The 20,516-nt window shown below is 38.8% G+C and overlaps 3 protein-coding genes across 4 annotated transcripts; 1 reads left to right on the top strand and 2 right to left on the bottom strand.

Moving 5' to 3' along the window:
- The first annotated feature begins 8,009 nt into the window (after positions 1–8,009).
- LOC112165328 (zinc finger protein CONSTANS-LIKE 4) lies at positions 8,010–9,225 on the top strand. Its single transcript, XM_024301822.2, has 2 exons — positions 8,010–8,610; positions 8,727–9,225. The coding sequence occupies exons 1-2, from the start codon at positions 8,125–8,127 to the stop codon at positions 8,964–8,966; spliced, it is 726 nt and encodes a 241-aa protein (XP_024157590.1). The 5' UTR covers positions 8,010–8,124; the 3' UTR covers positions 8,967–9,225.
- A 1,118-nt stretch (positions 9,226–10,343) lies between these two features.
- LOC112202732 (universal stress protein PHOS32) lies at positions 10,344–13,610 on the bottom strand. Of its 2 annotated transcripts, none has more exons than XM_024343738.2 (3): positions 12,682–13,610; positions 10,964–11,010; positions 10,344–10,696 (listed from the first exon to the last, which is right to left on the bottom strand). In XM_024343738.2, exons 1-2 carry the CDS (start codon positions 13,433–13,435, stop codon positions 11,003–11,005), a joined length of 762 nt encoding a protein of 253 aa, XP_024199506.1. In that variant the 5' UTR covers positions 13,436–13,610; the 3' UTR covers positions 10,344–10,696; positions 10,964–11,002. The 2 variants fall into 2 exon arrangements, with proteins under 2 accessions (XP_024199506.1, XP_024199505.1); XM_024343737.2 differs by having other exon boundaries at positions 10,346–10,705; positions 12,682–13,608.
- A 1,689-nt stretch (positions 13,611–15,299) lies between these two features.
- On the bottom strand, positions 15,300–20,288 carry LOC112202731 (tRNA (guanine(37)-N1)-methyltransferase 1). The gene is made up of 9 exons (XM_024343736.2): positions 19,381–20,288; positions 18,840–18,938; positions 18,368–18,487; positions 18,102–18,268; positions 17,530–17,600; positions 17,087–17,229; positions 16,279–16,390; positions 15,708–15,820; positions 15,300–15,614 (listed from the first exon to the last, which is right to left on the bottom strand). The coding sequence occupies exons 1-9, from the start codon at positions 20,242–20,244 to the stop codon at positions 15,474–15,476; spliced, it is 1,830 nt and encodes a 609-aa protein (XP_024199504.1). The 5' UTR covers positions 20,245–20,288; the 3' UTR covers positions 15,300–15,473.
- Between the last annotated feature and the right edge of the window lie 228 nt (positions 20,289–20,516).

Below are 20,516 nucleotides of genomic sequence, written 5' to 3'. Positions count from 1 at the left end.
AGTAGAGGTTGGCAGCCGGCTCCCTACCAGGTATTGCGGTATGTGCTAATGCACCTTCAGTAAATCATTTATTGTTTGCGGACGATAGCATGCTATATGCACAAGCATCTCTAGAGTCATGTGGTGCCATACAGGAAGTCCTAGACATTTATGGGAGAGCCTCAGGCCAGGTTGTTAACTTTGCTAAGAGTTCGGTGGTGTTCAGCAAAAATGTTCTAGCCGCAGTACAAGATGACATATCTGGAGTTTTAGGAGTGGAGGTTGTGGATTCACATGCAAAATATTTAGGCCTACCCACTTATGTGGGTAGAAACAAAACTGCTACTTTCAAGTACATCAAGGAGAGATTGTCAAAAAAATTCACTTCTTGGCAAGGCAAATTGTTGAGTGGCGCAAGAAAAGATATTCTGATCGGGGTGGTGGCTCAAGCGTTACCTAATTATGCCATGAGTGTTTTTCAACTTACTAATAGTTTTTGTGATGATCTGGAATAGCAGTGTGCACGATTTTGGTGGGGGAGTACATTAGATAAAAGGAAAATACATTGGAAGAATTGGAATGCTCTTTGCAATCTGAAAGAAAATGGCGGATTAGGCTTTCGAAGTCTATCCAATTTTAATTCTGCCATGCCTGCCAAACAAGCTTGGAGGATCTTGAATCACCCTTCTTCGCTTGTTGCTAGGATCTATAAAGCGAGATATTTTCCGGATTCTTCTTTTTGGGAGGCCATACCTCATGCATCTCCCTCGTATTCGTGGAGGAGCATTTTCTCCACTCGGGAAATGCTTAAAGAAAGTTGTTATTGGCAGGTAGGTACAGGGGAAAATATTAGTATTTTTTCTGATAATTGGGTGGTGGCATTACCTTCTGGACGACCTCTCTTTTCGGGGTTGGCTGAGGTTGAGTGTCGAAAGGTGAATGAGCTGATGAGTGCAATTTGTAGGTGGAATTTACCTTTGTTACAGGAGGTGTTTACGGCAGAAGAAGCAGCTGCAATTGCTGCCATTCCCTTGAGTAGGAGAGCAGTGAATGATCGGCTCTATTGGAATCTATCAAAGGATGGAAACTTCTTAGTTAAGACAGCGTACAGGTTTGCTTTTTCGAGATCTTCCAGCTATCATCCATTGTAGCTCTCAGTGGGTTCAGGTTTTTGGAAAAAAAAAACTATGGAAAGTGGTCATTCCCAATAAAGCCAAAATCCATGTTTGGAGGGCATGTTTGGACATACTCCCATCACTAGGTAGTTTGGCTTCAAAATGAGTGGTCTTGGACTCGCATGTGTGTGTGTGTTATGCAAGTCTCACATTGAGACGACTCTTCATTTACGCAGGAATTGTCCCTTTATAAGGATGGTATTGCAAAAGAATGCCTTGCTTCACCGGGTATGTTATAACCCTAGCAGTCTGTTGGGGGGTGTCCTTAGCTGGTTGAATTGGTGTGCTAAAGAATTGTCGTTAGCTCAATTTGGTGAACTCTTGGTCTCTCTATGGGGGATTTGGAAGGAAAGAAATGATCGAGTTTGGAACCAAAAGAGGTGTGAGGCTAGGGATGTTAGTCTGGGAATTGTTTCCAGGCTGCAGGAGTTTAGGCTCCACAATTTGAAGATTTTCCAGCCCAAAATTACACGCAGAGCAGTGTGGAGATCTCCCCCAATGGGGCTGGTTAAGATTAATGTGGATGGTGCCTTCCATCATGCTACTAGGAAAGGTGGCCTGGGTTTTGTGATCAGAAATGAGTCCGGGATGATGTTAGAATGCAAAGCTGCACTAGAGTTTGTGGGGGAGCACGAGTTTGGTCCAGCTATACTGGAAACCGATGCTATGGAGGTTCACCGTCAACTTTCATTGCATGACACTACTAATCCGTCTTTACTGGGCAGGATATATGATGATGTAGTGGCTCTATTGGCAGTCCAAAATGTTGTGCAGGTACTACACGTAGGTCGGCAAGGTAATGGAGTAGCACACTTGTTGGCTACCCATGCCCATTCCCTTTGCTAGAATGCTTTTTATTTTTCAGTCCCAGAATTTTTACAAGCTGCGATTGCAACTGAGTTTTGTATTGTGTAAGTTTGTTTCTTTCAATAAATGGCTGACCTCCCTTGATTAAAAAAAAATTACATTGAATTATCTTATTCTAGTGAAGCTTTAGTGTTATCTGCTGCACATTAAATAAGAAAGCTGAACTGTAAATGGGAACTCAGTACTCTACGCCGTAAGGGTGGACAAGATGACATTGAAAAATAGACAACCGCTCTGAACTAGCTTAAGTTACCACACGTTAAAATATCAATTAGTTCAAGTAACTCAAAACAGGTTGCACAAATTGACGCATATCAATAGAAATGTTGGATCATTAAAATTCAGGAAGGAAAGAGATAACCCAATGTAATATCTCTTCTCGAATTAATTAGGGCTAAATACAAGATTTAGGTACTTGCTACCTTCCTTTACCTATTACGCTACTCCATGATTAATTAATTAGGGTTGAATACAAAAAATTTTGCATTTGGGCCCTAGACTTTTTACAGTAGCAGTGTTAATAAAGGAAAAAGTTGTGGTATTAACTTAGGAACTAGATCTTCAGAAACCAATTCAATCATTAAACCTTGAAGGTGGTGGGAAGAAGCTCCCTGGTACGCACCAGTGATGCTGTGTACGATCTTCTGGGATGCTTTGGCCTGCCTTCCTACCTTCCTGGAACTCCTCCTCTTCTTTCCTTCGCTACCCTACCTTTGATTATTTGTCTCTTTCTCGTATATGTTATCGATCAGTACCTTACAAACTTAGAAGCTCCATTAATTAAGGTTACATACTGATCATTTTATTCACGTGCTCTAGTGTACGATTCAATTTGTCTATCACTCTGCAAATTTTCAGTTTCCGTTTGGGTTCAACTTTTGATATATATATATATATATATAGTGCCCTCTAGTGAGGGATTCTTTTTTTGGTCTTTTCTAGAGATAGGGCATGAAACTAACTTTTCGATTATATTTTGGCATTTCAACCGTTCAGTTTTTAGGTCATAATGTATAGATTACTTCTGCAATTTTTTAGCCAAATCGATGATCGTGAAGGTATCAAACTAGATTAAATTAATGAACGAACCAAATCTGTCAAACTTGAACCGTTCAAACTTATAATCTTAAGTCACGGTTTTGAATGCCCTAATGATAATCAATTTAGCTGAAATTTTGCAGACGTGATCTACACATTAGGACCTAAAAACTGAACGGTTAAGATGCCAAAATATGATCAAAAAATTGGTCTAATGCCCTATCCCTAGAAAAAAACAAAAAAAGGGATCTTTTAGTGGAAGGGCTACACACACACACAGATATATATATATATATACACACACACACACACACACATTTTTCTCAGGTGCGGATGTCTATACGGAAATTTTGGTACGGATTTCCTGTTTTCACCCACTTTCCGATCACATATTTTGATCTTAACCGTTCAGTTTTTAGGTCCTAATGTATAGATCATCTCCACAAAATTTCAGCCAATTTGGTGATTGTTAAGGTATCCAAAACTGCAATTTACACAAACGGACCTAATCTGTCGAACTGGATGACTTAACGATCACCAAATTGGCTGAAATTTTGCAGAGATGATCTATACATTAGGATCTAAAAACTGAACGGTTAAGATGTGAAAATGTGATCGGAAAGTGGGGGAAAACGGGAAATCCGTACTGTCCGCAAGATACGGAAGTCTGCACCGTAGTCGGAATGTGTGTGTGTGTGTGTGTGTGTGTGTGTGTGTGTGTGTGTGTATAAGAACGAAAATGTTCTGAAGAGGACGTCTGCACTGTCGCTAAAGTGCAGACATCGACGCTGCAGCTCTGCTTAGGTCACGACGGCTCGGCGCTGCTTGCCTGACAAAGGTCAGGGGTCGGACGGACCAGTTTGCAATCGGGTGGAGTCATCGGCGACGAGATTGCAGCGCTGCCCAGAATCCTTCAACCTCGATCCCTACCTAGAAGAGGTTTGGGATGCCTTTTGCCTCCGTCCAGCAAGCCCCGCGCTGCTGCTGCCACCTAAAACGCTGCAGAAGCATCGACGTCCGCACTTTAGCGAAGTGCGAATGTCCACTCCAAAACCCCCCTGTATATAAGAAACTCATAAGATTTATACACAATCTATATAGAAGTTTCATAATGTCACCTAGTCGGGCTATAGCATAGGGTAGCCACCCCGTAGCTCCGCCCTTGGTACAAGTACAAGGTGGAAGATCCATTCGCATCTAATTAAGGGTGAAGAACTTATCAACTTATCATGAATAAAGCAAATTGGAATAATATAGTACTTTTTTGTTAGGTATGGAGAAGAGATGGAGCATGTTTATGCAAGTCAAATGGCCGGCCGGAAGAGGGGATTACTTGAGGAGAACATCCAACAATCACCATAAAACTTTAAAATTACAACATGAACGTCCATTGTTATATATATGATTGTGTGACTAAAAGTTATTTTACATATAATTTTATTATTATGATGAGTACATATCTATGTGTACTTAATTTACACAAATATCAGAGTAAATATTTGGTACATACAAACATACAGTCTATGAGAAAGTCTAATCACACTGATTTCAGTGAATATTAGTGTGAGCATATTCTTATGTAGGACTCAATCATTCAATTCACACGGATATCTGTATCTACAATTTAAAATTCATTTATTTATTATAGTGTGAAAGTCAATGTTTTAAAATCTGTGTATGTTGCTTCTTTTGCTAGTAGTAGACTTGGAAATGAAAATTAAAAAGCAAGATAATACACACACACATGCGAGTATCATAGACAACCTCATATGATATTTGCGTATACTCCATATATATACTAGAGTCCTGTTCCCCTGGTCAGCAACTGATCAAGGATCATTTGATCAGTCACCGTCCGATTGAAATCAGACGGCTGACAGAACTTATCTCAAATTTCATCACTTATCTGTCAGCCGTCCGATTTCAATCAGACGGTGATTGACCAAATGATCCTATTACATGCATGCTTCTCTTTCATTTTTCTATTACATATATAGTGCAAGCAATGTTACGATGGATCGAAACAGTACATTAATTCATAATTCATTGTCGAACTCGATAACCCTATAAAATCATCTCAACAAAAGATCAAATTAATTGAAAATTATCAAAGCACTCAACGTTATTAAATAAATAAATGAGTTTGAGTGTTTGACGATGTTAACTACGATCGAAAGAAATTATTTTCTCAATATTAAAATAATTTCTTTACGACAAAGGTGAAGGTCCTTAATTGAAGTTCTTTTCTCGAAACTGAGAGCAGTGAGTTGGAAAATAAATAAATACTAGTGTCATAATATCCAAAACTAATGAACATTTTGTCTACATTATCCAAAACTAATGAAATACTATCCATATTTTGGATCCAAAGATGGAGAAATGCTTGGAGTCTTTCACTAGGGTGGACCTCATTTCTGCATCATTCTAGTCGTTCCCCCGTGGCCCCTACTCCTTATTGCTCTTGATTGAGATTTAAGCTCAAAAACAAAGAAAAAGAGCAGGCACCTTCCCTTTGTCTTGATGCAGAGAACCTCATATCTTCCATCACGAACTCTCCGCCACAAGAACGTACTATTCAACTATGTGCATACATCTTCCATTCATTTCCAATACTACTAGCTGTTTTCCACAACTTGACACCAACCACCCCCCCCCCCCACACCTCAGCATACAAAGATTTCCTATGATGGAACCATATGCCACCTAGTACCATCCTAAATCATGAAGTTGCCACATGATTACGCTCAAGAAATTGTATATCAAAAAAGAAGAAATGATTTATCATTTTGTCTCCTAAATATACATACAATAAACAATCATTATTAAGTTAAAATAATCCAATTTTCATCTAAGTTGTGTTAGAATCAGGTAAAGAACGTATATTGGAGTTGAGATGTCTATTTTGCCCTTCTTAGGAGTTCAAAGGCCGAAAAGTGGGCTCTATATTGGCTCCAACTCAGCAAGTGACGTCACAAATTGAGAGGAATTTGAAATTTGGATGCAGGTGATGAAAATTAGAAGTGTAGAGACCATAGTGATTAAAAAAAAATCAAGGTCCAAACTAATATTTACCCTAAAGTTTGAGGGAATAAACTGAATTTAGTCATAATATTTATTAGCTAATACGCATTCTAATTGAATGTTATTGTTACCATTTTAACATGATTAGACTCGAAAAATTTAGTGACCCAATTGAGCTCATCATCAATGTTGTTTTTAAGTACAATAGTAAATATGCATGTATAATCTGTGATTTTTCGTTTTGAAAAGTTTGATGATACATTAACGTAGCAATATATTAAATATAGACCAACTCTTTCTAGCAATAGACCAACTCTCTATAGTTGCAGAGTATGTCAAGATCAAGCTAAATTAGTCTACCAATACATAAAGTGGGTTTACTTCTGTATCAATCTACTCTACTTGATTTATCAAACTATCAATACATTAATGTACTATAAAAAACTATCTTTTAAAATATTATAGCTAACTAACCTCATTACTATTTAGTTCTTATTTATTATTTGGGTTTTTATCATAGGTGAGTTCTAAACTTTTTTGGATTAGACAGAATGGTAGCTGGACTTTCAAAGTGATCAAATAGGTACCTGGACTTCCAAAACCACATTATTAAGGTGTTTCCTTCTATATTTCGTTATTCCTCCGATAAGTGCGGATGTAAATAAGACATTTCACTCAAATTGACCAATACTATCATAACTTCATCTGACATGCACAAACACATTTCCTTCATTTCTATCTTACTTTCCCTCCAAACTCTTCCCTCCAACATTATTCATGTGAAATTTTCCATCAAATTTTACCTCCAGTTATTGTCTCCTGATAAATAATAACAATATCCAACATTCTGACATCATGTTTTCTTGAATAATTTTTATTGTTCTTTAAAAGTTAGCCTAAAATTGCAATGAATTTTTACATAATAAAATTAAGAAACCAAAAAATGTGATTATATAACAAAATATTCTGGAAAAACAAAGTATAAGGATAAAAATTAATTGCAATGATTTGCCCCTGCACTTAACGGAAGAATAATGAAATATAGACCGAAAAACCTTAGTGATATGATTTTGAGAGTTCAGGTACTTATTGAATCATTTTGAAAATTTAGATATCACTCTGCTGGGTTCGAAAAAGTTTAGACCGAACTTTTTTTATTTTCGGGTCAGCGTTTACTAGTTAAGTTAGGTATCAAACATTTGTTCGGGAATGCATCCCAACAATGATCTCTAATGCCAACACAACAATATATGCCTAACACATGGCCACCATACCACCACGACCCTGCCCATAACTTCCTGGGCCCTAAATTAGTCTCCCACTTCTTTATTGGCTAATCAACCAATAATGTTATCTGCCAAAGATAAAATGGATTTAAAAAAGATAAAAGATTAGGCAAAGAATTCTTATTACTCTACTCATTGCTAGCCGAAAGCCAGGGCAGGGATCATAATCTCTTCCCGTAGGTCCAGTCCCACCAAAGCAAGACCCTTCGACGAAACCCACCTGCGAGTCACGTGGCCACGAATCCCTTGTGGCCCAAAACCCTCCACGTAGGACAAGGCTCGAATCCAAGCATGCCCCGTCCTTACAGGATCCACAAAATAATAAAATATATTTTCCCCTCTCCCATAAACGAAGAGACACGTGTCGCGCTCCGGGCAGATCCTGGTTTTGTAGTGGCTGGTTTTTCAAATCCTCTGTTTCGCGTATTCCCGTATTTCACTGTCAGAGACCACCGCATCTCGCCACCACGAGGTAGAAACTCAGAGTCACGTGACAGGCACATGACGTATCTGTAAGTTATTGGAGGAAGTGGATTGTAGGACGCGGACCTCAGAGCAGGGTATAAAAGATATGAGGCTGCCGAAGAGATATTTTTGCCATTTTCTCTCAGCTGTTCTAAATTGACGGAAGTGTCCCTGCCACCTTCTAAGCAACCTGCGGAGCCGAGAGGGTTATTTGCGTAAATCCAGTGCGTAAGAGAGAGCTAGCTCCATATATATTCGTGGTGTGCGAGACTGGGAGAGAAAGCTAGGCGAAGATGAAAGAGTGCGAGCTGTGTGGAGTGAGAGCTCGGATGTACTGCGAGGCGGACCGCGCGAGTTTATGCTGGGACTGCGACGAGAAAGTTCACGGAGCTAACTTTCTGGTGGCGAAGCATCCGAGAGTTCTTCTCTGCCATGTGTGCCAGTCGCAGACGCCGTGGACGAGTTGCGGAGCCAAGCTGACGCCGACGGTGTCGGTCTGCCAGAGTTGCGTTGGAAGCTGTAGAAAGATTGACCTGAACGAGGAGCAAGAAAGCGAAGCAGAGAATGAAGAAGAAGAAGAAGATTATTATGATGATGAAGATGAAGAAGATGATGACGTTGAGGATGAGGAGGAAGAGGATGAGAACCAGGTGGTTCCATGGTCATGCTGTTCTTACTCACCGGCACAGCGTCCACCAGCAGTGAGCGGTTCGGATAGTGAAGCCGAGATTTCGGTGTCGAAGCGACTGCGAGAGAATGTAGATGTGGATTATTCTGATGTATGAATCATCTTAATTCTTCGTGTTTCTTTTTTTTTTTCCTTTTTTCTTTTCGTTTGATTTGTAACATTTTGTGCAGAAACTAAAGTTTCAAATTAAATTAATTAATTATGCAGGATGAGGTAGGGTTTGATGGGACGTCGTCGTTTGGTGGTTCAATGAGACCGTTGAAAAGGCCGAAAGTGGGTGAAGAGAAGAATGGTGACGGAGATGATGGCGGTGAATCGGAGTGGAGAGCAACGGCGATCATGAGCTCAATTCAGAAGCTGGAAAAGGAAGTGATCAACGGCGCTGGTAATGCGTCCACCGCGGTTCTTAGGATTTGCAAACTCAGTAGAGATGAGAGCAGCCATTGATATTAGTTCCAACTTAAATTTCTAAACACACATACGTAGAACCTTTTGGTACCAAATCGCTTTGTTGTTGTTAGCTGTTTTCTCTTCTTCTTTATTCTTTGCTGTTGATGTTGTCTATAAACCACATATTTTTTCAGTTAACCCTTTCGTTCATATGAACAAAACATGCTTTATTTCTCTTTGTTGTCAAAAGCTTTCGACGGCTTTTAGTTAGATGGTTCTGTACATTTGAAGAATATTATTGTAATTTTAGCTGAGATACAACTTTCGTTCCTCCTCCTTTCATGGTGTCTTGGTCATAGTTTCGTATGATGCTGAGAGTATGCGGGAGATTTTACTTATAAAATAATGTGAAGATCAAAGTTAGGTCAAACTTTAATGTTGGCATCTGAGAATTATAGTGGTGCTGGTTTGCGTTATATTAGCCTAACCCATTTTTCTTGGTTGAATGTCTGCGTGTAGCGGCTGGGATAACAGTGCTATAAATTGAATATTGAATGGTGCTGATATTAATTACACTTCTTTCATGAACGGAATTTTGAAATTTTATAACTTATATAAGCAAAATCAGATGCTCATCAATAACTGTAAATTGAATATGGAATGGTGTTAATAGAAGTGCTTTTGTTTTTTGGGTCTGGATTAAGCTTTTGACTTAAATTGCGTTCTCATTTACTCCATTTAGTTGTTTTTAATGGTGACTAGTCGTCTAGTTGCTATCTTTTTCTTATGATAATTTAAAGCTATACACCATCTCCATCTAAAACGTTTGACATTGGTCTATCATGAATTAAAATACCTAATACAAAGGTGGACTCGGCCCATAATCTGAAAGCTATTTCTATAAATATGAGAGGGTATAATCCTGGGTTGTTAGGACTTGACTCCGTCTGATCCAATCCGCGTTCACCGACATTAGGCCATATTAATATTGACTACGAAGACAAAGCCACATGCAAATGAGTTCACTAACGAACAAAATCCTATCCTGTTGCCATCACAAGGTTTGAAACTTTGAATATAGGGATAAAATGATGTTGATCGCTTCAGAAGGTGCATGAACTTTGTATACAAAAACAAACCCTTGAGGATATATACACCGCTTCTGGCATAGAAGACGAAAAGAAAAACAAAAGGCCGAGTTCTATAACACGACTTGTAACTAAACAGGGTATTAGTGTAAAAGAAACTTAACCCGATGAGGTGTATTTGTCATTTTTGTCCTAGTTTGTTCATTTCGAAATTCGAAAGTTGTACTAAACAAACTCCTAAACACTCGGGTCACGAGAAAGTTGGGTAGCAAACCACCACAAGAAAAACAAAAGGGATAGACTGAAAAAGTCCCAAAAGCTAATCTAGTTTACACATGAACATTCAAAGATAGTAATAGGGGCAATTTGGGTTTGTCCAGAAATCCATGTATAAGAATGCAGATTCACGATAACATGTGCATTACTGGCAACAACAACAAAGCACATCCTTGAAATTAAAAACGAGTATGGTCACACATACAGCAGTCAAACAGAGTTTCAAACGCCTGAATTCCAGAAACCTCATTCATTAACCATACAAATATCAACTCCAATCCTCCCAGAGTTACTACAGCAGACGAAAAAGCAGTTGGTGAGGACGGGTGGGACGAGAAAGAGCAGGCTAGCAGCACCAATCTGGACTAACTCCTCTACATGTCAGCTAATCCAGTTGAATCCAATCCCAGTTGACTCAGACATCTACACAAACTGCATTATATAAAACCAGCTGACTCATTCAAATTCTAACCAACTAAAGAAATAAAACCGTTTATTGGTGAAAAATTAAACCAGTAGGCAAGAGAAGATGAAACTCCCAGAGATATAATTGGATAGAAAAGGTACAATGCTATAATTTCATGTGATCATGAGTCTTATCTCTGAGGTATTGATTCAAGAGCCAAAAATAACATCAACAATTTAAGAGCCAAAACAAAGACTTTTGGGAACCAAGAAAAAAGGACATACCTTTACTTGGGAAGATCAAACTATTACTTGGAAGACCTACTAAGCATCTGCCACAAGACAAACAACCATTAACATCATGCATGTGCAACCCATCCTAAACATATGCTCTTATAGAACAGTATAAAAGTTCATAGCTCAAATCACCTTATAATTAAATTTCAAGGCAGGCCAAGGAAACATGCCAAAAGAGTTGAGAAACAAGCTTTTTATCTGATACTATGCAGAGTTCCCTTGTCAATTTTGAAACTAAATATCTGTTTTTTTATTTAAGATTACGCATATTATTACGTAAATTTCACATTTACATATAGGCCATAACTGATGATACATGCCAAATGTAATCAAAACTTTTGCAATTTGAAACGAATCTAAGTAGATATGGCAGTGTCATAGACTCGTAATACATTGCTTGATCAACAAGTACAGAACAATTGTATCTAGATTTTATTCTTCGTATTCTAACATAGACACTGTGAAAACATGATTTGGTAGGGCACCTAATATTCATTCAGTGGTCATACAAAAATAGCTTCAAAATGTTCTTTACGGAAAAGCTAAAGGATAAGGCCCTAATGAGAATGAGAAGTTTGAGAAAACATGGTAAGTTTTATAATTTCCTTCTAGAATATAATATTAGATGAAGACTTGATCCGAAGTATGTAGTCATATCAGTTTCAACTAGATGAAACAAAATCTCCTGTTCTGGTTAGGAACCAGAAGCAGTAATGGATGCTAATGATAATTATACTCCTAAATACACAGCTACCCAGAAACTAGATAAGGTTATTTGTTGTTCACCATGCATTGATAAATGAATCCTACTTAGGTCCCTTATGGAAGCTGTTTAATTTAAAAACAACCAGGAAGGGGTATCTAGTAGAGTGGGGCAAATCTAACAGCAGCAGACTAGTGGAATAAGAATAGACATCCTCTTAACCTTCTCAACTTACAACTTACCTTATACAACTTACATCTACTTTTGGGAGCCATGGGATAGGAAAGGAGATGTCCAGGAATAGCAAAATAAGATGACTGCTGATCAATTTCTTAAGCAAAAATTTGTGAATGGTATACCATTTGGCATGGAAAGTTACTCTGCCACTTAATGGGAGAAAAGGCAGTCCAGCTTTTGCCGAAACCTAGCCACACAACTAGTAAAGGCATAACTTGGACAACACTTTTTTCTTTCATAGAAAAGTTATTAAAAAAGCTCAACAGCCAGAAACTAATGCATAATTATTTTAACATTTCCTAGAACCCGTGCACATCTTGATCTTAATGAAGGATTGTTCGAGGAAAGAAAAAGGTCCATGCATCCAACTTTTCTAAATAAAAGAACTTCATGATGCTTTCAGAGAATAGTTATGAACTATTAACATTGCCAAGATCAAAATTTGCATAATCAAACTTGCTCTGAAAACTTATACGATAAAATAAACTTATACAGTTCAGCACACATTGCAAGCAAAGGACGATGAGGAGTTCCATTCAGCTACATCCAAACTTAATCAAATCAAATGAGCCACTATAACTTTCATAGTGATCGCTGAAATGACAGTTGTCATCAGGATCTATCAAAAGATTTACACAGACAAGCTAATGAAACACCAATTTATAACCAAAATGAATAGAAAATCGTATCACAATTCACATATGCTATACAAAAACAAGTCCAGTGTGCACAAATTAAACCACCAATTAGTGTCACAATCCCTCACCTTTAAGATGCTCTTTCTCGGCGGGGATGGGCTTAATCACAGCCTCTTCCTCCTCATCCTCCTTAACGGCAACCACAGCCGCAGCGGCAGGAGCTCCGCCACCATTGTCATCATCCTTATCCTCAGGATAGCGTACAACTACAACAGGACAAACACAGTGATGCACACAATAATCGCTCACACTGCCAAGCCTACCATCACTGCCACGCTTCACCGCCCCGAAGCCTCGGCTCCCCATGATGACCGCACTGAGCCCTAACCTCTCGACCTCCAGGCACAGCCGCTCCTTCATATCGTGGTCCTTGACGATGTGGATCTTGTAGGGAATCTGAGCCTCCTTCAAGGGGCGAGCGAGATCGCCGGCCTTGGCGGCGGTGAAGGCATCGAAATCGTGCTCGAGGTTCTGCTTGGAGTGGTGGTTGTGGACGTCGTGGGAGGGGTCGACAAGCTCGTCGTTGGCGGCGAGGGAGAGGTCGGTGGAGCCCCAATCGGCGCCGAAGAGTACGGAGGTAGGGCTGACGTGGAGGAGGATGACGGCGTCGCCGGGGCGGATGTAGTGATCGACCGCCCAGCGGACGGCGTAGGCGCTCTCGTCGGAGAGGTCGACGGCGACGCCGAGCTTGCGGCGGGCGCCGGCGGTGGGGGTGGGGGTGGCGCCGGCGGGGGAGGAGTGGTGGCGGGGAGAGTTGGGGTGGTGGATTCTGATTTGGGGGAGTTGGGGGTCGGCGGGGTCTTGGGGTTGTGGGTGATTCATTTGCGGAGGGTTTTTGGTTCAGAGAGTTTGGGAGAGTTGACGGGAGAAATGGTGGACAGGTGAAGGTTGAGAATAGAGGAGAAAGAAAGAGAGAGAGAGAGGTTTTTGGTTTCTAAACGCAGAAACGGTGATGCGACTGCGAGTGGAGAAAGGGGTATATGCTGATTTTCTACTCCGAATGACAGATGTTTCTTTTCTCTTTCCTTTTAATTCCTTGTTCTCTTTTTTGTGAGCTTGGACTTTGGGCTGTCTCTTCAGATTGTGTGCCACGGCCCATTTTCATTTACAATTTCGTTTTTTTTTTTCAGGTAAATTCCTCCTATGGTACCTGAGGTATTGCTACTTGGACAGTTTGATACTTGAAGTTAGACTCCGTTTGATACTTTGGTACTTCTGTTAATTTTTCTGTTAAATGTAAGGATAAAATTGACATTTAGAATATATGTATAAAAACATAATAAAAAAAAAAGAGTTTGTGGGTTGATTTTTTTCATAATTTTATAGGTATGAATTAATGCTTATGGGTTATGTTGAAGGTGAAATATTCGAATTTTATGTTCAAGAAATATAGTAATCATATAGTGAACACCCATGAGACTACTCCATTGAAACTAGTCTTGTACAACTAAATTTTTTTAAACATAAAATTCAATTATGTCAACTTTAACATAACCCAAAAGTATTAATTCATTTTTATTTTCTCCTAAATGACCCAAAAAATGATGAAGACCTAAAATAATACCAAATAATATCATCGCATTGTGTTTATGAAGAGGAGGAAAAATCCAAATTTTGGAGGAAAAATCAGTGGATTCATAGAAAATAGTACCAAAAAAATATCTGATTATTATATTTCTTAAACATAAAATTCGAACATTTCACCTTCAACATAACTCATAACCATTAATTCATACCTATAAAATTATAAAGAACGACAATCAACCCACAAACTCATGTTTTTTTATTATGTTTTTATACATATATTCTAAATGTCAATTTTATCCTTACATTTAACAGAAGTACCAAAGTGTCAAACAGAGTCTAACTTCAGGTACCAAACTGTCCCCTTTAATACATCAGGTATCAAACTGTCCAAGTAGCAATACTTCAGGTACCATAGGAGGAATTTACCCTTTTTTTCCTTCAATCTTTTGTGTTTGAATGTGCTCGGATTTTTTTATTTTAACTTTTTATCTAGGTTTTAAGCAAGGATCACAAGTTTAAACCACTTTAACAATTTTGATGAAAGTTTCGGGTATCAATTAAAATATCGAGAAAAAGAAATTTCAGATAAAGTCAAATTACAGAAATTTGAGTAGTTTCATAGAGTTTAAACTCTTCGTTTTAAGGATCTACAAGAGGTTAGGTCAAACCGAGTAGGACTACAGTTTTGTTTCTTCTCAAAAAAAAAAAAAAAAAAAAAAAGACTATTGTTTTGTCTTGGTGAACCAAAATGGGGAATTAAGAAAAATATCGGGAATATCGGATCTTTGGCTCCCAAGTTGATTTTCAACCTACATATATATACTTTTATACCCTCTATGATTTAATATCACAACACCAGGTGCTTGAAATTATTCTGGTATCACTCGAGAGCTAGTCGCTTATTTGCAACAGATTTGCGACAGATAGTTGGACAATAAGCATGCAACGTATCAAAATAATTAGTGGGTAATGATATTCACACACCTTTTTCTCTTCAAAATACTATTCAAACCTACTTTTGTGTCTTAATGATGAAGAGAAGACGGAGAGTGAATATCAAGTTCCTAATTTATTAAGGGCATTTTAAGTGGAATTCTCGATAGAGGGAATAGGAGATGCCAACGGGGCTTGGTTGCACCCATAGCTAGAACTCGGGGGATAAACAGGAAAATGGAAGTGAATTTTGATACGTTATAATTTCAAAATGGTACGGTTATGGATGCTAAAAGCAATTTTGCTTAAGCTGACTACAGAACCATATACAATCTATGATCTATCTAATTTATGTACAATACTAGAGGATATGGGTTTCACGAACCTCAGCTCAACCTATTTATACATCCACTGGTTTTGAAAAAGCTACACTCTTTGGGAGGATAAATGATGCACATAACATCCATTTCCCTGGTGCAACAAGGCGAACCCTACGCATTTCTACATCAACTGCCACTTCTGACAGTGCGATTCTTATTCTCTGCATTGATTTACAAAACGAAGGGATGAAAAACTGATGAAAGGTATAAATAAAGCCTGAAATACAGACATGTGAGCGCATTCAGCACCGTACCTGATGGAAGTCAAACTCCGGATCTTCAGCTTTGGAGAATCCATAAACATGGATCATTGGCAAGCTAAATTCTTCATCCTTGGATCTATCTCTTAAAATTCCCCGAAATGCATCTGTGCATTTAGACAAAATCAGAAATAATTAGTTTAAGTAATGCAGTAGCAATCAGACTGTGACTTTAACAACTTTAGAAACCAATTGATTTTACAGGTCTTCACTACTCTTTCACATAGTGCAGGAAAATAGCTGTCATCAACTCATTTATCCCTTCCCTATGTTCTAGAAAAAGGGTTCTCTAAATGAGGCAAAAACAGAGTCTAATGAACGCTAACAGATTAACCCAACTTGCCCAAATGTGTTCAATCCCCGAAAAACCAGGTGAACACTATAATATTATATGATTACCGAGTTTACCTGTATCACTAAATTAACCATAAAAAAGCCCTATTGTAAATTTAATTGATAAGAAAAAATATTTATTACACGTTGATCAAGTATAAATGAGCATTCCTCAAACCAATAATTAATGCATGAATTTAGTTTTAAGCAAAAGTATAGAAGTCCAAATCACCTAGATACTCTGCAGCGTCCTTTGGCAAATTCATCACCACTTGTGTAATGGATTTAGCTTTATCACTTGCAAACATGGCGCTAATGAACCTCCTTCCATCCATATTAAAGACCTAGTCCATAGTAAACAGATAATTAATATGAAGCAAACCATTTCCTTGTTCATATAAAACATCCGTTGGAAAACTGCAAAGGAAAAACAGTTACTATTGACTGAAGGTATGGGATATAGGAATGCTACTGCCTATGTTGTCTACCACCATTGCTTCAGTCACCCCTTAAATCACAGGAATATAATTATGAAGAAGATTAATTTGATTCAGGGAGATCTACAAAAAAGATAAAAAATAAAAAGAAGGAACACTCCAAGGAAAAGAAAGTGTGAAACAATTTCGTACAGATAATAGTTAAGCTAACTCCGGAAATGTAATGTTAAGAAAGATTATGACTGTAAGGGTTTGTTATTTTGCTTTTCATCAACCACAACTAATTCATAGCAGCTTATAATCTTAGCAACAAAGGAGAACTTTACTAAACTTTCACAATAGAATCATTTTTTTTTTTCACAATACAAATAGGGTTATTAAGTTAATAACTCTTTCTTCACTAATCAAGCTAAAAATCGTCTGAGAAGAAATACATGATTGTTTGATAGATCAAGCACATGCTGTGCTTTGATATTCACCTAATCTCTCTTCCAAAGAAATAACTGTCATGTAGTATTCTACTTCTCAATTCCCATGATTCCTCACTCAATCAAAAACAAAAAGCATTGTGATTATATATTACTGCAGTGAAATCTTTCATACCTTAATCTTCCTATCGAGTTTGTTGATACCACTATTTCTTTGCAGATATTCAACAGCATGGGGATTCAAATCATTGGCATAAACTCGTTTTACAATCTTTGCTGCAGAGATAGCTATTGGACCAACTCCAGAGAAAACATCACCTGTCAATAGCAAAGAAATATGACTGCATGAAACTAAGCAGCTTAAATTGATGCTTTAAAATTGTAGGAGATGAGGAAGCAAATTCAATCTCTGTGATAATATTGCCCTAATTATCACAGGATATTACAATCTGACTCAAATGTACAGCTCTAGATAATGATTAGAGTATTATCCCCTGTAGGGAACTATGTCTCAGGTAGAGCATTTTTCATTTTTTCTTATGTTTTCTTTATGTTTCAAAGATACAGCAAATGAGTAACTGTAAACATATGTATAATCAGGCCAAGATGAACACATACACACAACATCATTGCGGGTAAAGCTGTTCAATAGCCTTTGTCTTTCTGTCGCAAGTCTGGAATTCCAGTACCTGCAGTAAAGAACATAAGAATGTGATCTTGACGAGCCATTTATTTTAATATACAACAGCTTTGTCTTTCTCATAAGAAACCAAAAACACAGACAAACAAAAAAGACAAGTCCTCTGTAAAACATCAGGGCAAACCAGAAACCACTACACGCCAAATCTAAAACAGGGGATCCTCCTTTTGTCGACAATTGTGAATTCCATGAGATCTCTATAAATATGCACACACACACACACTCCAACTACCAAGTAAAACTCTGCCCCTAGAATCTGAAACAAAACAACTTTGGTGTAGAATCTCAATCAACAGCTCAGAGCTCATTTGGTGGTGATAACATCATGACCCAATTATCATGACAATGTCCATGGACACTGAATTACTACGAAAAGAATAAAGTAAAGAGACATGAAGGTCAAGAGAAATGTTTAGTATCAAAATAACCAGAAAATTCCTCACAGAAACTTTTAAAAAGAAGAATTCGAACCATTTGCTAAGGAACTTACACTGTTGCTAGGTCAACCTGAAATCGCAAACCATTCTCAACTACTTTTGTCACAAGCGAATGATTCCCAGCTAAAACTTCAAGCTGCATTGTTCTATAGTCATTTTGAATGGCATCGATTTTATTTACAACTGTCTGAATCTTTGGCTTATTTTTATCAAGAATCACCTGTAAATAGAACATAATTTTTGTTGCTTATTAATTGATACAGCTGTTGTGCAGCAGATTGCTGAAATGGACATTATAATTATATTCTAGAATGAGTACCTTAGCTATAAACTTTCTGTAAGGTAAATGTTCATCTCTCAGGTTTAGGTGTGCAATATGGCCGACAGTTTCAAAGGCCGAAGGAACAATCATACCTTCGGGGAGCAAAGCCTCCAATATCTGTCACAACAGTTATAACCATGGATATTATAACCATTCAGCAGGTCCTTGGATTCAAGCTTATTAAATGTACATGTTTAACTGATAAAACATATTCCTTCAACAAAAAGCCAAAAATAACCAGTGCATGATTGAAAAGTCACAACGAGTCCTTCAAGTGAAGAAACAAATTGGCTATGAGATCTTTTTAATCTGTTTTCAGAGTTAGACTTGGTTTGCTGGATAGATGAATGACAATGTACCACATGAGATGGAAGAAAGGTTTCAAAATTTTGAAGAACAAAATGAAAATGGCAAGATAAGAATAGGGTGGACTAAATAAACACACCTAAGATATCCTTGTTTGAAATACCTCATTCATCTGCCAGTAATCATACAAAAGAGTCAGTCTGCATCTCACAAGCTCAATAGCAGGCCCCATGCTTTTCGAGGCATTTTCCTTCATCACAGCCTGTAAAGAATATGAAACGAACATCACATCACTGAATCATGGTGTCACAAACCAATGAAATATAAGATGTTGAATGAAAAACGTCATATGATGGCAGTGATGCACCAAAGCCCAAAACTCATTTTACATTAGTACTTTCAGAGTATATTGCTCTAATACCAAAAAGAAAAAACAGCATTAATAAGACATAGGTAGCATAATCTCTCACTCTCTCTCAAAGAGACCAGCACCTTTCAAGTTTAGCAAATAGTATCTTGCAACAATCAAGAAAAGGAAAATGAACTTAAACACTTCCATATGCAACTGACCTCTATCCAAGAGTCAGTCCCATTATGCAAAGCCTACCAAAAATGTAGTATTATTCAGCTACATTGCAACAAAAACTACAATTTGGTACCTAAACCCTAAACCCTAATGCAAACAAACTGTCAATGAAACAAACCTGGATTGCCTGAGGCAACTCCTCCACGCCTTTATCCCCATACCGTTCATCCAAGAGCAACAACCGCGTCGAACCCCTCCATCTCTTCCTCCCCTGAAACTCATCCCCCAGCAAACCCTTCAAGTCCTCTCCTTCTTCTTCATCCTCCACAACCTCCAGCACCGAAAACTCACCCTTCCGGTTCCTCTTCCTCCCTTCACCGCCGTTATCTTCCTCCGTCACCCTCCTCTTCTTCTGGTTCGGCCTCGACATCTTCGCCAGGTTCCGAAAATTCACATACCCGCGCGAGTCGAACGTCTTCGCCAGCTTCTCTCTGTACAGCACCGCACTCAGCGGCTCGCCGTCGCCGTCGGATTTCCCGTACACGCGGCGGTTCAGCGAAACGACGCCGTTTTGGTCTTCTTCTTCGTTGCTTTGATTACTATTATTAGCGAGGAGCTCGGCGAGGTCGTCTTCGACTTCATCGCCGGGGACTCGGCCGATGTTGCGGACGCGAGGCCAGTTCAGCAGGTGGCCCCGGAGGCGGCTCTCGAGGGCAAAACAGTCTTTTGCGGGGACTCGGAGGGCGGCGATGTTGAAAACCCTACTGAAGCTTTCTTCGTCGATTAGGTTTTCCTCCTCGTCTTGTTCGATTGGTTGGTCGGTGAAGTCGGAAATGGGGGTTGGGGGCTTGGTGCCCTTGTGGAGGGAGGGTCCATAGGAGAGGTCTGGGTCTGGAAATTGGGGGTGGGTAGTGGTGGAGAAGGAGAGGGAGAGGATGGGGAATCTTTTGGTGAGCGAGGGTAGTTTGGGGAAGAGGAATTTAGAGGGGAGAGTGAAGAGGGGAAGAGAGTGAGGTCTGAGGAGGAAGAGCTTGGTGACCATAATCGCTCTGGGTTGTTGATTGGGTTTTTGCCCGGGAAATCAAGACCCTATAACGGAAAGGAGTCTCAGGGTTTAAGATCATGTGATGCGCACGTGACTTTGGTTTACTGAGGTTTTTTTTAACAAGACGGGATCCATCATTTAGCAAAGGACCAAATCAGGCCCAATACACAATTTTGACCCACTGGTGCATTAAGAGCAACTCTAAGGGTGCATTTGGATGAGAAAATTATGAAATTCATAGGAATTTATAAATGATGAAATCTTTAACT

The sequence above is a fragment of the Rosa chinensis genome, chromosome 5, assembly GCF_002994745.2.
Source record: "Rosa chinensis cultivar Old Blush chromosome 5, RchiOBHm-V2, whole genome shotgun sequence".
Taxonomy (NCBI): Eukaryota; Viridiplantae; Streptophyta; class Magnoliopsida; order Rosales; family Rosaceae; genus Rosa; species Rosa chinensis.
This window is presented reverse-complemented; position numbering and strand designations above follow the sequence as displayed.